The sequence below is a fragment of the Rhinopithecus roxellana genome, chromosome 20 (assembly GCF_007565055.1).
Source record: "Rhinopithecus roxellana isolate Shanxi Qingling chromosome 20, ASM756505v1, whole genome shotgun sequence".
NCBI classification, from domain to species: Eukaryota; Metazoa; Chordata; class Mammalia; order Primates; family Cercopithecidae; genus Rhinopithecus; species Rhinopithecus roxellana.
The window spans coordinates 68,121,310-68,136,393 of record NC_044568.1 but is presented as its reverse complement, the minus strand read 5'-3'; the positions used below and the strand labels follow the sequence as shown (position 1 = coordinate 68,136,393).

Sequence of the window (15,084 nt, the reverse complement as noted above, 5' to 3'; positions counted from 1 at the left end):
CTCAGCCTCCCAAAATGATTACAGGTGTGAACCACCATGCCAGGCCCAACCTTTTTATTTTTTATTTTTATTTTTCGAGACAGGATCTTGCTCTGTTGCTTAGGCTGGAGTGCAGTAATGCAAACATGGCTCACTGCAGCCTTGACCTCCGGGGCTCAAGTGATCCTCCTGCCTAGCCACCCATGTAGCCACCCATGTAATCTAAATTGGGATTACAGGTACCCGCTACCACACCCAGCTCATTTTTTTTTTTTTTTTTTTTTTTTTGAGACGGAGTCTTGCTCTGTCGCCCAGGCTGGAGTACAGTGGCTGGATCTCAGCTCACTGCAAGCTCCGCCTCCCAGGTTCACGCCATTCTCCTGCCTCAGCCTCCTGAGTAGCTGGGACTACAGGCGCCGCCACCGCGCCCGGCTAGTTTTTTTTTTTGTATTTTTAGTAGAGACGGGGTTTCACCATGTTAGCCAGGATGGTCTCGATCTCCTGACCTTGTGATCCGCCCGTCTCGGCCTCCCAAAGTGCTGGGGATTACAGGCTTGAGCCACCGCGCCTGGCCACCCAGCTCATTTTTATGTACTTTTAGTAGAGACGGGGTTTCACCATGTTGGCCAGGCTGGTCTCAAACTCCTGACTTCAAATGATCCGCCTCCCGAGTAGTTGGGATTACAGGTGCCCACCACCACACGCAGCTCATTTTTCTGTACTTTTAGTAGAGATGGGATTTCACCATGTTGGCCAGGCTGGTCTCAAACTCCTGACCTCAAATGATCCGCCTGCCTTGGCCTCCCAAAGTGCTGGCATTACAGGCATGAGCCATGACGCCTAGACCCCATGTAGGTGGGACCACAGGTGAATGCCACCATGTCCAACCAATTATTTTATTTTATTTTTTACAGAGATAGGGTCTCACTTTGTTGCCCAGGCTGGTCTCAAACTCTGGACTCAAGTGAGTCCCCTGCCTTGACCTCCCAAAGTGCTGGGATTACAGGCATGAGCCACTGTGCTTAGCCATTTTAAACCATCGGTTTGTCTGAGTCAGGAACCAAACAAGATTGATATGTCTTTTCAGTCTGTCTTAACCTAGAGGTTGTCCTCCCTCTTTTTACTCCTTGCATTGTGTTGTTGAAGAAACTGAACAGCGCGTCCTTTACAGTTTCCCACACTTTGGATTTTGCTGTGTGTCTCCCTAAAGTATGGTTCTGCGTGTCCCTCTGTCCCTCATGGGCAGATCTAGAGGCTGAGACTGACTTTGGTTCTTTTTTTTCTCTGGTGTGGTGATGTGTGTTTCCATCAGGAGGTGTCTTGTTGTCTCTCTTGGTATACTGGCTTTTAAAGGGCTGTCTTTCAAAGGGCACAGTCCCTGGGACTTCCCAGGGTCTTTTTCCCTAGATTCTCATATTCAGCCTTACTGCTGTCTGTTGACCTCCATAAAGTAGTATTAGAAGGTATCGGTAACCAGTTATTACTTAGAACAGAAGGGTGCAGTCGTATAGCTGAAGAAGTATGTTTGCTGATTACTGAAGTTAGCATGAGCTCAGGCCTTTGACTTTCTCGGTGAAACCTAAGCCTCTGCCAGCTGATTATTTTCGTTATATATGTTCCATTTAGTCCTAATTGAATCAGACTTCCTCTAGCCATGCTCTAAATTGGCATGATTTGCGGCCCCTGCCTATGACTTGCCCAAAGCTTTGATTCCAAGAGATCAGTGGGCCTGCGGGGCCTGGCTGATGTGCTTGGTGGGGATTCCTGGGGCTTTCTAACTCATGCTAGGGAGGAGGCCAGGGTGGAATCTTCTTAGACACAGTATTTCTTAAAGACACTGCCATCGCCTTTGCCCAAACCACCATCTGCTCTCGCCTGGATTACCACAGTGACCTCCTACCTGGTCTTGTGTACCTCAGCCCTTCTCCTGTAGCCAGACTGATTGTGCTGCAGCAGGAATCAGGTCACTTCCTTGCTCAAAACCCCGTAAGGGAGCCCATCCCATGTTGAGCAATTGCTGAGGACCTTGCCCCAAGGCCTGACTTGGAGGCTCTGGTTATCTCTTGCCCTCATCTGCACCTCTCTTCCCTCACTCCACTCCAGCTGCCCTGGCCTCCCTGCCATTCCCCAGACATGCTAGGCATGCTCTCACCTAGCACCTCCAGGCTTGCTTTTTCCTCTGCCTAGAATATTCTTCCTCCAGATACCCACGTGGCTTCCCCCGTCCTTTAGTCTTTGCTCAGTTGTCACCTTCCCAGGGAGGTTTTTCTTCTCTACCCCACATCCTCTCCCAGCTTAGCATTCTTCATCCCCCTGCTTTTATTTTTTCCTATTACACTTGCCACCTTCTTTTAAATTTTTTTTTATTTCGTTAAAATTTTTTTTTTAGTTTTTTTTTTTTTGAGATGGAGTTTTGCTCTTGTTGCCCAGGCTGTAGTGAGTGGCACAATCTCGGCTCACCACAACCTCTGCTTCCCAGGTTCAAGCAATTCTCCTGCCTCAGCCTCCCGAGTAGTTGGGATTACAGGTGCCCGCCACCACACCAGCTCATTTTTCTGTATTTTTAGTAGAGACGGGATTTTACCATGTTGGCCAGGCTGGTCTCAAACTCCTGACCTCAAATGATCCGCCTGCCTTGGCCTCCCAAAGTGCTGGCATTACAGGCATGAGCCATGGCGCCCAGCCTGCACTTGCCACCTTCTAACAGATTATGCAATTTACTTTTTTTTTTTTTAAAGAAGAAAAGACATTGCTTATTGTCTGTTTCTTCCAAGTAGAATGTAAATGCTCTAGGAGCACAGACTTTTGCCTATCTTGTTCCTGTTGAATCACAGTAACTAGTAGGTACTCAAGGCACGGATGTGAACAGCACGAATGCAGATAGAACAGGGCTTGATGAGCTTGAGAGGAGCTGGTGAGCTTCCTATATGCTAAATCAGATTCCAGTTATGGAAATGGACTCACGGAACCTACTTTTTCATGGGTTTCTTGATTTTGAGCAATGCCTCTAAAGGCAGCAGGAAGACATACTGGAAGAGAAAGGGCCTCTGTGGAGCCGTCCGCACAGCTGTAGTGAAAACAGAGGGCCCCAGAGGTGAGGTGGCTAAGACTGCTATTTATAACTAAGGTTCTAGTACATGTTTTCCAGCCACACTTACGCCTTTCAGCCTCCCCTGTATGTACGAATCTGTCACTCAATTAGCTAATGGTTTCTTTAGTCCCATTGTATATTATAGAGCTCCTCTGGCTCAATTTTTTCAAAAAGAGAATAATGAGGTGTTCTGTTCTCTGAAGTTTAATTTTTTAAATAACCTTGCCAATTAAAAAAAAAAACCTTTCCCCAATGTTTAATTATGAAATTTGCAAACATACAGAAGAATTGAAAGAGTGATACAGTGAACACCCAAATGCCATGCACCTATTTCTGGCACTTGTTAACATTTTTTTGCCAGATTTGTTTTGGCACTTGTTAACATTTTTTTGCCAAATTTGTTTTATCTATATGTTATTATAGTGTATGGCTGGGTGTATTTTTTTTCCTGAGCCATTTGAAGGTAAGTTGCAGATATCGTGACACTTTACTCCCCAAAACTTCACCCTATTCTTCTAAAAAGTCACTTGAAAATAAATGCATGTATCATTCTTATTTACTCTTGCATCTCCCAAGAATAAGACATTCTCATATAAAACCAAAGTGAATTTTTTTTTTTTTTTTGAGACAGAGTCTTGCTCTGTTGCCTAGGCTGGAGTACAGTGGTGCGATCTCGGCTCACTGCAAGCTCTGCCTCCCGGGTTCACACCATTCTCCCGCCTCAGCCTCCCAAGTAGCTGGGACTACAGGTACCTGCCACCACGCCTGGCTTTTTGTATTTTTAGTAGAGATGGAGTTTCACCGTGTTAGCCAGGGTGGTCTCAATCTCCTGACCTCGTGATCTGCCCGTCTTGGCCTCCCAAAGTGCTGGGATTACAGGCGTGAGCCTCCGCGCCCGGCCTTTTTTTTTTTTTTTAAGACAGAGCCTTGCTCTGTTGCCCAGGCTGGAATGTAGTGGCACGATCCTGGCTCACTGCAACCTCCGCCTGCTGGGTTTAAGTGATTCTCCTGCCTCAGCCTCCCAAGTAGTTGGGATTACAGATGCGTGTCACCACGCCTGGCTAATTTTTGTTTTTTTAGTAGAAATGGGGTTTCACCATGTTGGCCAGGCTGATTTCGAACTCCTGAGCTCAGGTGATCCACCCACCTCGGCCTCCCAAAGTGCTGGGATTACAGACTGTGAGCCACTATGCCTGTCCGTAAAACCGTAGTACTACTATTAAACCTAAGAACATTAACAATAATTTCAAACATCATCTAATATTCAGTTTGTGTGCAAATTTCTCCACATATCCCAAGAATATAGCTTTTTCAAACCAAGGTTTAGTCAAAATTCATGCATGGCATTTGTTGGTTTTCTTTAAATCGAGAGGAGTCTCCATCCTGCCTCCTTTTTTTTTTTTTTTTTTAAATGAATTTAATGACATTGACTTTTTCAGGAGTCCGGGACAGTTGTCGTATGGATGTCCCACATTCTGGCGTCTGATTGCTTCCTCACGGTATCGTTTGACATTTCTCCATCCCCCTCTTTCACGTGAAGCCTGTGGCGTCAGGTTGCCTTGCTCTCGGTGACAGTAAATTAGATCACTTGGTTAATTAGATCACTGGTGACAGCCAGAGGTCTCAAATAGAACAGAGGAGGGTTATGTTCTCAAAAGTTTAGTTTAAAGAGAAAAGGCCCTCCCCCTCCCTGTTGGCTATTTAAATTTAAATTAAATTAATTTATTTTTTGAGACAGGGTCTCGCTCTGTCACCCAGGCTGGAGTGCAGTGGCGCAATCTTGGCTGCCTGCAATGTCTGCCCACAACCCACGCTCAAGCAATCCTCCCACCTCAGCCTCCCGGGTAGTGGGGACCACAGGTGCACCCCGCCAGGCCTGGCTAATTTTTTGTATTTTTAATAGAGACAGGGTCTCACCATGTTGCCCAGGATGGTCTCAAACTCCTGAGCTCAAGCGACCCACCCATCTCAGCCCATCTCAGCCTCCCAAAGGGCTGGGATTACAGGCATGATCCACCATGCCCAGTCCTATTTTATGTGTTTGAGACGGAGTCTCATTCTGGTTGCTTAGGTTGGAGTACAGTGGCGTGATCCTGGCTCACTGCAGCCTTGACCTCCTGGGCTCAGGTGATTCTCCCACCTCAGCCTCCTCAGTATCTGGGACTACAGTAGCCTACCACCACATCCAGCTAATTTTTGTTATTTTTATTGGAGATGGGGTTTTGCCATCTTGCCCAGGCTGGTCTTGAACTCCTGGACTCAAGCAATCCACCCTCCTTGGCCTCCCAAAGTGCTGGGATTACAGGCATGAGCCATTGAGCTTGGCTGGCTCCTTTTAATTAATTTTTTTGTAGTGACAAAGTCTCACTGTGTTACTCATGCTCGTCTTGAACTCCTGGCCTCAAGTGATCCTCCTACCTCAGCCTCCCAAAGTGCTGGGATTATAGGCATGAGCCACCGCTCCCAGCCCATTGACTCTCTTTGAAGACAAAATGTGTCTCAATGTGTTGTATGGTGGCTTCTGAGCCTTCAAATATATAATGATTCCACTGGAGACAATGAGTAGATAAACTAGATAGAAGAGCTAACTTGGATCCTTGGGACGAGAATGGAGAGGAAAATGCAGGCTGTCTCTCTGGCTTCTATCCAAGGCCCATGGCACTGTGACTGTCACAGGGGTAGAAATGAGCAGCGAGAGGCCTTGGGTTCCTCCCCTCTCCTGTTGAACATTATCACACCTCCAGGAAGGAGGAAAAAAGTGTCCACACTCCATTTATGAAATGACGACCTTTGAGGTATCAAGACAGGAATCAAGGAGCCCTTCTGGAATGCTTGTCCCTCAGCACACATCCAACAGTGGTCTGTGTACTGCAGCCAGAAGGCTGGGCGCCTTTAGGAGATGGCCTGAAAACAAGTCTGTGGCTTGCCTTGGAAGATTCTGTGGTCACAGCCCAAAAAAGTCTCAGAAGGACCAGAAGGATCAAGAGAAGAAAGACTAAAATGAATGAAGGCTAGGTTGCAGTGGCTCACTCTTGTAATCCCAGCACTTTGGGAGGCCGAGGTGGGAGGATTCCTTGAGGCCAGGAGTTTGAGACCAGCCTGGGCAACATATTGAACCACGTCTCTATAAAAAAAATTAAAAAATAAAACAAAAAACAAATACAGTGAATGAGAAGTTAGACCAAGAGGAATTAGGACTCTTCAGCCTAAAAACAGGAAAGTCAACAGGAAGATGATAAAAATGACAGCTTATTAGGAGCTCGGTAGGTGCCATTTACTTCTTTGCAAGAGTCCTCTGAAAAAGGTGCCGTGATTTCCCCTGTTTTGCAAGTAGGGAGACTGATGCTTAGGTTAGGTCGTTTGCTTCATGCTGCACAGCTCTCAGGGACTGTGAATTAAACTGTGAATTAAACTCAGAGTGCCTGACCACACCCCCTCTTAACCCATGTGCTTAGCATCCCTACTGTCAGAGACTTAGGCACTGGATCTTGGCATAATGGAGGAGGGAAACCCTCCTTGACTTTAAAAAAAAAAAAAAAGCCCACAATAATCAACATTTATGATCGCACAGTTTCAGGGGGCTAGATTTGGCAGCAGCTTAGCTGGGCAGCCTGGCCTGGGATCTCTACCGAGGCTGCATTCAGGATGTGGACTAAGCTGTAGGGTTAGGCTCTGCTGGGGCTGGACCAGGTGCTTCCCAAGTGGCCACTCCCAGGGATGGCAAGTGGTGGCTGGGGGTTGAAAGGCCTCAGTTCCTTCCCATACTCCTTGGCTTTTGAAGGAACTCATTTCCTTTGGAAACTACAAGTGTTATTTTATAGAAACGTTTAGTACTCACCAAGGCCCTCAATGGAACTGGCTGAAAATAGCAGCAGACTCACTCAAAAAAGAGTTGGAGAGATCCATGGCGGGGAAGAGAGATTAAGGGAAGGTAGAGCACTTAGGAAAGCTTGAAAACCCAAAGGGTAACTGGTTTCTATCTTATTATAATAGATCCTTGAATTGATCTAGAATTTTCTGCTAAGTTCTTAAAGGGTTGTATCTGTAGAGGGATTTAGAGCCGTCTTTTTTGCGGGGGTTATCTGTAGAAAATGCTCAAATTTACTTTAGTGTGCTCATGGAGACATTTATACATACTCTACCTTGTTCTAGAAAACAGGTAAGATAGCTTATTATTGTGCAGTAGCAACTAAGAAATAAAACAAGGTATTGGACTGGGTGGGGTGAGTGGGGAGGGAGGTTCAGATATGTGGCACTTGCCTGGTCTGGTTTTGTAAGGTGTGGTGTGGACAGACCCCGTGGAAATCCTCATAAAGGCTGATTCCCTTTTGGTAATTATTTAACAACCCTGAATTAAAGGCCGTAGCTCCTGGCTGGACTGAACTGAAGGGAACTGAAGTATTCAGTGTGGACTAAACACTTAACTAGACAGAAGCTATTCAGCGCAGCCAAGTTCAGTAGCAGGGTGGAGGGTGTGTGTGCAGCAGTTTCTAGCCTGCCTAGGGCTTGGTGCTTCTGTCTCCAGTCAGTTTGTTCTGTTGTTTTTACTACAGTCACCCACAGGACTGAATCTGCCTGGTATCCTTGGGGGCGGGGTGCTCTGGGCCACTTCTCACCTCTCCTTAAGTCACTGATGGGGCCTGTTAGCCTGCATTGAAGTTTCATTGTTGTAACTGTTTTCCCTTATTTCAAGGCAATACATTTTCAGGATTGAAAATTTAAAACAACAACAACATGTTTTAGCACAAATAAGAAAAGAATAAGCCCCTGCAATCCCTCTCTAGATGGAGATGTCTCCTGTTGACAGTTCCTTAGGGTCTCTTTGGTTTCTGTGGGCAGGGGGATATTACTTGCAACTATTTCTTCATCTGTACGCCATCAATATCCCTGTGCTTTTCTCACAGTCCTGCAAGTGTAAACAAACTAATACATCAGTAATGTGGAAATTATGTTGCTGATCTGGTGATGTGAAATGTTTAGAAAGAGTACAGCTTCCCCTCCAACCTGATACAACAGTGATTTCATTAGACATATTCCTTCCCACTCTTGGTTCCATGCCACGAGGCAAAATTTGAAGATGAGGAGAAAGCATTCCCAGGGAAGCCACCGAAGGTGAAATGGGAGCTTTCAGTTCAGAGAATCTTAACTTGGCGTGCATTTGCTTTAGCGCATCCATGTTGCCTTTTGTACCCCACAGTGGAGAACACGCAGCTGACCCTGAACCTGCAGACGGAGAACAAAGGCAGTGTTGTCTCAGGCGGAGAGCTGACAATTTTCCTGGACGGGCCGACTGTTGATCTGGGAAGTGTGCCTAATGGCAGTGCCGTGACGGACGGTGAGTGCTGCCCTGCCCCTCAGCGCTGTGCCGGGATGGGGTGGGGCTGGGCAGGGGCCAGGAGGTGCTGAGAGCTTGGTTCTCTACTAGGCGTCTTGGTTTGAGTACCACTCAGCCTGGCCCATAGCTAGCCCCGACTCTTCTTAGCACCCTGGATCAATATCACGACATGGATTTTCAAGGGCCGCTTTCTGATCAAGGGCCACAGTAAATGTCCAGTCTCTGTAAATTGTATAATTGTTTGGTTTGATAGCAGAGAAAAACATCTTTCATCCCATGTGGACTTTGGAAAATGAAATATCTTTATCAAATGTGACTTTGGCCTATTGTTTTCCTTCCCAATACAGTTAAAGTTTTTGGGGAGGTTGAGGGTGTTTTTATGAGAGGCATTGGTTGGGAAGGGGACCGTGTGTTTTTCTAGAGATACACACTAGCAAAATACAGACAGAGCTGGGAATTTGGAGAGTGTCCCCTGCTCTGTCCCGAATATTGGCAGTTTGTTTCTTTTTTTTTTTTTTGAGACGGAGTCTCGCTCTGTCGCCCAGGCTGGAGTACAGTGGCCGGATCTCAGCTCACTGCAAGCTCCGCCTCCCGGGTTCACGCCATTCTCCTGCCTCAGCCTCCTGAGTAGCTGAGACTACAGGCGCCCGCCACCTCGCCCGGCTAGTTTTTTTTTTGTATTTTTTAGTAGAGACAGGGTTTCACCGTGTTAGCCAGGATGGTCTCGATCTCCTGACCTTGTGATCCGCCCGTCTCGGCCTCCCAAAGTGCTGGGATTACAGGCTTCAGCCACCTCACCCGGCCAGTTTGTTTCTTTTGATCTAGTCTGAAATTAGTCACCTTTGGATCTAGCAGGAAATTATTTCATGAAGTCTGAGGTCTGAAATGGGTTGGGTTTCTCCATTAATTTTTCTCATTAAATGTTTTCTTAGATGTGATGTAACCATGGCACTTTCCAGGCACCAAGCAGGATTTTTGTAGCTTCAAAGGGATGCAATTTGGATTCCAATTCAAGGGCAGTTGGTTGGAATCTCAGTGGCTGGATGGGCCTTGACTGTGGAGAAAAATCCCTTAACTGCACTGATCAGTGCTTGAGGTGCTTTGGTGCTTGGAGAAAAACATGCATCATTCACTCATTCAACACATATATACATGATTGTATCCCTGGCATGCACTAGGTCTTAGACCAGGTGCCAGCCAGATGGCAATGGGCCAAATTCACATGGTCTCCACTACTTGAGGTTTACAGTCTACTTGATGAGGGCAGGGGAAGAAGTTAGACATCAAATGAGTAAACACACAGGTAATTACATAGCTGTGATTGTAACAAAAGCTGTCAGTGAAAACCACAGGGTGGCATGAGATTCCTGTACTTTGTTGGGGGAGATCTCATCTGAATTGAGGGGTCAGGGAAGGTTTCTCTGAGGAAGCTGAGACCTGGAGGACAAGGAGTTTAGACAGGCCATGGTGGGGGTGTGGGGTAAAGGGGTGGCTTGGCCAGTGATGGGAACAGAGGCAGTCAGCGTGGTTGGATTATTAGGAGCAAGAAAGAGAGAGAATGGAGGAGGTGAGGTCAGAGAAACAGGTCAACTCAGATCGTGCAGCCTTGAAGCCCTTGGTAGGGATTTTGAACCTCATCTTGAGAAACAGAAAGTTGTTGAAGGGTTTCTAGCAGAAGACTATGATGATCTGATTTGGCTTTGTAAAAGCTCTCTGGGTGTGTTATGGAGAAATGCCCCCGATTCCTGGCCCCTACTTTGCACGGTTAGCGTTCGTTCTCTATTTCATGTTTTTGAGGCTGAGATTCATTTAATGGATAAGGCAATGTGCTTGTAAGTGCCTTGGACGTTCTTGAATGTCTTAGAGAAGAGAAGCTGTTTCCAAGGTTTGAGCCCCACAGCTCCATGGCATGGATCGGATCCTGTGTGATCGTCCCTGTTCCTCTCCTTCTGGTGGCTGCAGCTTGCTGGATGTATCCTGTGGTGGTGGCAACTCTAACACACAGAGGGAGTTCTGTTCCTGGCTGTCAAATCTCAAACATGAGTTGAGCTCCTCAATGCTTCTGTCTTTTCTTGTGATTGATTCCTTTCTAGGATCACAGCCGCCTTCGAGAGATTCCAGTGGAACAGCGGTAGCTCCAGAGAACCGGCACCAGCCCCCCAGCACAAACTGCTTTGGTGGAAGATCCCGGTAAGACCCCCCTTGGCTATGAGAAAGAACTGAGAAGATGCTTAGAGCTATTGAAAACATGTTGGGACATGGCGGGGAACATTTTATAGTAGAAACTGTTGGAAATTTCCAGAGATCTTGTAACTGACTCAGTGGTTAAGGAGGCTAATAGAGGAGTCCAGAACTCAGGATACTTTTTTTTTTTTTTAATTGAATTTAGATTTTTAATTTTTGTTTTTATTTTAAATTCAGGGGGTACATGAACAGCTTTGTTACATGGGTATATTACATGATGTTGAGGTTTGGGCTTCTAATGATCCCATTGCCCAGATAGTGAACATAGTACCTGATTGGTAGTTTTTCAATCCTTGCTCCTCTCTCTCCTTGTTTTTGGAGTCTCCAGTGTTTATTATTTATATCTTTGTGTTCATGTGTACCCAATGTTTAGCTCCCACTTATAAATGAGAACATGTGGTATTTGGTTTTCTGTTTCTGCATTAATTTGCTTAGGATAATGGCCTCCAGCCTCTGGCTATATTCATGTCGCTGCAAAGGACATGACGTGATTTCATTCTTTTGTTTTGTTTTTTGATATGGGGTCTTGCTCTGTTGCCCAGGCTGGAGTGCTGTGGCACCATCACGGCTCACGGCAGGCTTGACCTCCTGGGCTCAAGCAGTCCACCCACCTCAGCATCCTAAGTAGCTGAGACCACAGGATGCGCCACCACGCCTAGCTAGATTTTTAATTTTTCTAGAGATGGGATTTTACCATGTTGCCCAGGCTGGTCTCAAACTCCTGGACTCAACCGATTCTCCTGTCTTGGCCTCCCAAAGTGCTAAGATTACAGGCATAAACCACTGTACCTGGCTTAATTTTTATTCTTTTTTTATGGCTGTGAAAGAATTTGGGATTCTTAGAAGGGTCAGAGGCTCCTTGATGAAGATTGGGACTGGCTAAGTAGGTTATTGGATCAAAGGAACTGTCAAACAGGAAACTCGACTGCTGTTTTGTATGTCAGGGGCTGCAGCCACAGTTATTCTTCCAGGACACACATAGAAATGCTTAGAGCAATGGTTCTTTGTGAGATTTTCTGTCGTGCATTCTGCTTTAGGGGGTGGCCCAAGGTTCCCTTGGAGTGTTGGTTAAGATCTCCCACAGGCCGGGTGCGGTGGCTCACGCCTGTAATCCCAGCACTTTGGGAGGCCGAGGCAGGCGGATCACGAGGTCAGGAGATTGAGACCATCCTGGCTAACATGGTGAAACCCCGTGTCTACTAAAAATACAAAAAATTAGCCGGGTGCAGTGGCAGGGCGCCTGTAGTCCCAGCTACTCGGGAGGCTGAGGCAGGAGAATGGCATGAACCCGGGAGGCAGAGCTTGCAGTGAGCACAGATCGTGCCACTGTACTCCAGCCTGGGCGACAGAGCGAGACTCCGTCTCAAAAAAAAAAAAAAAAAAGACCTCCTACACTTAGAGTCCAAATATTATACTTGTTATACATATTACAAATGACATAATTTAATTTACCGAAATTCCCATTTTATACCTGTGTTAGTGGTGCAAACTCATTTCCATGGTAACTGAACATCTAGGCAGGAAAATAGCTCTAAGTATAGAGAGATGAGGGAGAGGGTTGGCACCTTTGTTTATTGTTTATTGCAATGTGCAAAATCCCCAGATATTTAAAGGACATTTTGAGGAAAATAATCCTAAATGTACAAACTACAAATGTGTTTGTAAATCTTTATTACCTGCAGAGAGTAGGTGAGTAACTGGCAGTAAAAATCTTCCCAAATGAGGCCAGGCACAGTGGCTCATGCCTGTAATTCCAGCTCTTTTGGAAGATCAAGGTGGGAGGATCACTTGTGGCCAGGAGTTCCAAGACCAGTCTCGGCAACATAGGGAGACTCGGTCTCTATAAAAGATAGAACAATGAGCTGGGCATGGTAGTGTGTGCCTGTAGTCCCAGCTACTTGGGAGGCTGAGGTAGGAGGATTGCTTGAGCCCAAGAGTTTGAGGCTGCAGCTGCACTGAGCTAGCAATAAGGCACTACACTGTAGCCTCCGTAACAGAGTGAGACTATGTTTGGTTTAAAAAAAAAAAAAAGCTTCCCAAACAGATCCCAGGGAGGGGGAATAATGCTTTGAGAAATGGAATATGATTTTAGCCAATACCCGCACCATCTTAAAAGATCCCTCTGAGGACAGCTGTCAGCTTCTCCTGATTTGGTTGTTTTGTGGGCTTACGAGGTTGCAGTGACTGGCAGGTGGCGAGAGCAAGACAAGATGTATGTTCGGATCTTTTTTCCGTACCCTTATTAGAAGCAGAGATGCTATTTCCCCATTCTCTTTTTTCCAAGTCACTGTAAAGGCGTTGCCTCACTCCCGAAGACCAGTCATGTTTTCTGTGTCTCCGTAGGTGACTTACAATAGTTGGGTCTCACGGGGTGACGAATGGCAGTGTAATTGGCAAATCTTGTGTCAACAAAGCCATGATGGGCACCTGGAACTGGAGGAAACAGTTTCGTAAGCTAGAACAGCGGTGGGCAAGGAATACTTGAACATTTCACTCTTTAGAGAGGGAGGAATACTTGAGTGAAATCACTCTTTAGAGAGTGATGCCTTCTCAGCTTTGGTGCTAGTAACTGCATCTTAGTCTTTTAGCTGAGTTGGAAAGTTTGTCTCAAATACACCCATATCACTTAATTTGGGGCTCAAAGTCAGATTCAGCTCTTAACAAGTTTGGATCTAAATTCTTGAGCTATTTACTGGTCTCTGAATTCCTCCAGTTGATCGACCGTGCAATTCAGAGATCGTGTTAAAACTTGTTTGTTGTCATTGGTGTTGAGAATGACACCAGGTCATCGGTGTCACGGCAGCCAGGCTGCAACAGGAAATCGGATGCATTTTGGCCCATCACACGTGGTAGACATTCAGTGCTAGTTAGATGGTGAGCAAAGTACCTTCCAGATAGTGTAAGCCATATGGGAGTCCTCTGCAGTCTGTTAGCTGCTGCGGGCTTTTACGTGTAGCGTCTGAGTTTTCCCGGGCCTCTGCCATTTAAGTAAGTATTCATTCTGCACTCACATGGGAACCTGTTGCCATTCAGCAGGAAACACTTTTGCAAATATTACCCAAAGACTGTCTCTTTGCCTCCTTAAAGCCCCCTTTCCACTTTGCTATTGCAGGTATGAAGGTCACTGTACACACGTGCTTATGACTGTAGGTAGTGGCCGAATAATCTGTTGGATAAGGGTGTAGGGCTTTGGAATCAGGAGATACAGATCGAATCCTGGCCTGTCATTTACTTGCTATGTGATTTTGGATAAGTCACAAAACCTCTCGGATCCCCAGTTATTTTCAGGTGTAAAGTGGGGATATCACCTGCCTCACAGGTTATTGCAGGGTTATTGTGGGAATGAACTGAGATAAGGCATGTCAGTCAGAGGGCCTTACACAATGGGAGCACTCGGTGGAAGTGGCAGTGGGTTTTCTTTGTGTCTGGAGACTGTCGTTTGTGCACGCCTACCACCCTCCCCGCTAAGCCTGGGAAGTGAGGCGAGGCGTTACCGGTGCATTTACATCAAGCACTGTAGTTGAGAGGTGATGAATCAGATCTTTGGGATCAAGGGCAGTCCTTTGCTGTCCTTGCTTTCTGGGGGCAGAGAGAATGATGGGTTTCTGCCTGCTGCCTCCCAGACTAAATATTTAGCTTTTGCTGTCTGAAGGGTAGGTTTTTCTTGGACTTGGGTGCTATTCACTGTGATCAAACAAAGGTGCTCTGACGTGCCCATGAAGGTGAAGACTGCAATGTCAAAGCAACCCTTTCCTCTCCCTGTTTCCCCTGCTTGGTAAAGCTATAGAACTGGAACTGTGAAAGGGTTTTGTCTAAGGGGTTTATTCCTCCAAGCTCATACCACAGAGCACCATTTGCTTGCTAAGCAAGGTCTCACAGCTCCATTTCTTAGTGGGATCTTGCCTCCTCTTCAAGAATAATCAGATGAAGCCTGGGCACAGTGGCTCATGCCTGTAATTCCAGCACTTTTGGAGGCTGAGGTGGGCAGATCACTTGAGGTCAGGAATTTGAGACCAGACTGGCCAACATGGTGAAACCCTGTCTCTACTAAAAGTACAAAAATTAGCTGGGCATGGTAGTGCGCACCTGTAATCCCAGCTACTCGGGAGGCTGAGGCAGGAGAATTTCCTGAACCTGGGAGGCGGAGATTGCAGTGAGCCGAGATCACGCCACTGCACTCCAGCCTGGGCGACAGAGCCAGACTCTGTCTCAAAAAAAAAAAAAAAAAAAAATTATCTGGTCTGGCACATGGAAGCCAGCATGAGACTGCCACCAACAATTCATGTGGCATAAATTTGTTTGCCCACAGATTATGTTAATATGGAATCAGAGGTCTGATTGTGTAAAAGAGTTTGTATCATAAATTATCATATACTCCTATAATGGAATACTCTCTCATAGTAAAATTAGGTGAAAGATGGTTGTATGCATATGG

At 46.2% G+C, this 15,084-nt stretch overlaps 1 protein-coding gene across 2 annotated transcripts in view; it reads left to right on the top strand.

The window, feature by feature from the left end:
* Positions 1-15,084, top strand: part of WWP2 (WW domain containing E3 ubiquitin protein ligase 2) — a 181,387-nt gene that overhangs the window by 70,554 nt on the left and 95,749 nt on the right. For both annotated transcript variants that reach the window (XM_030924577.1, XM_030924578.1), the window contains exons 5-6: positions 8,268-8,405; positions 10,499-10,595. In XM_030924577.1, coding sequence (XP_030780437.1) covers positions 8,268-8,405; positions 10,499-10,595 — 235 coding nt within the window. The remainder of the gene's footprint in view (positions 1-8,267; positions 8,406-10,498; positions 10,596-15,084) is intronic.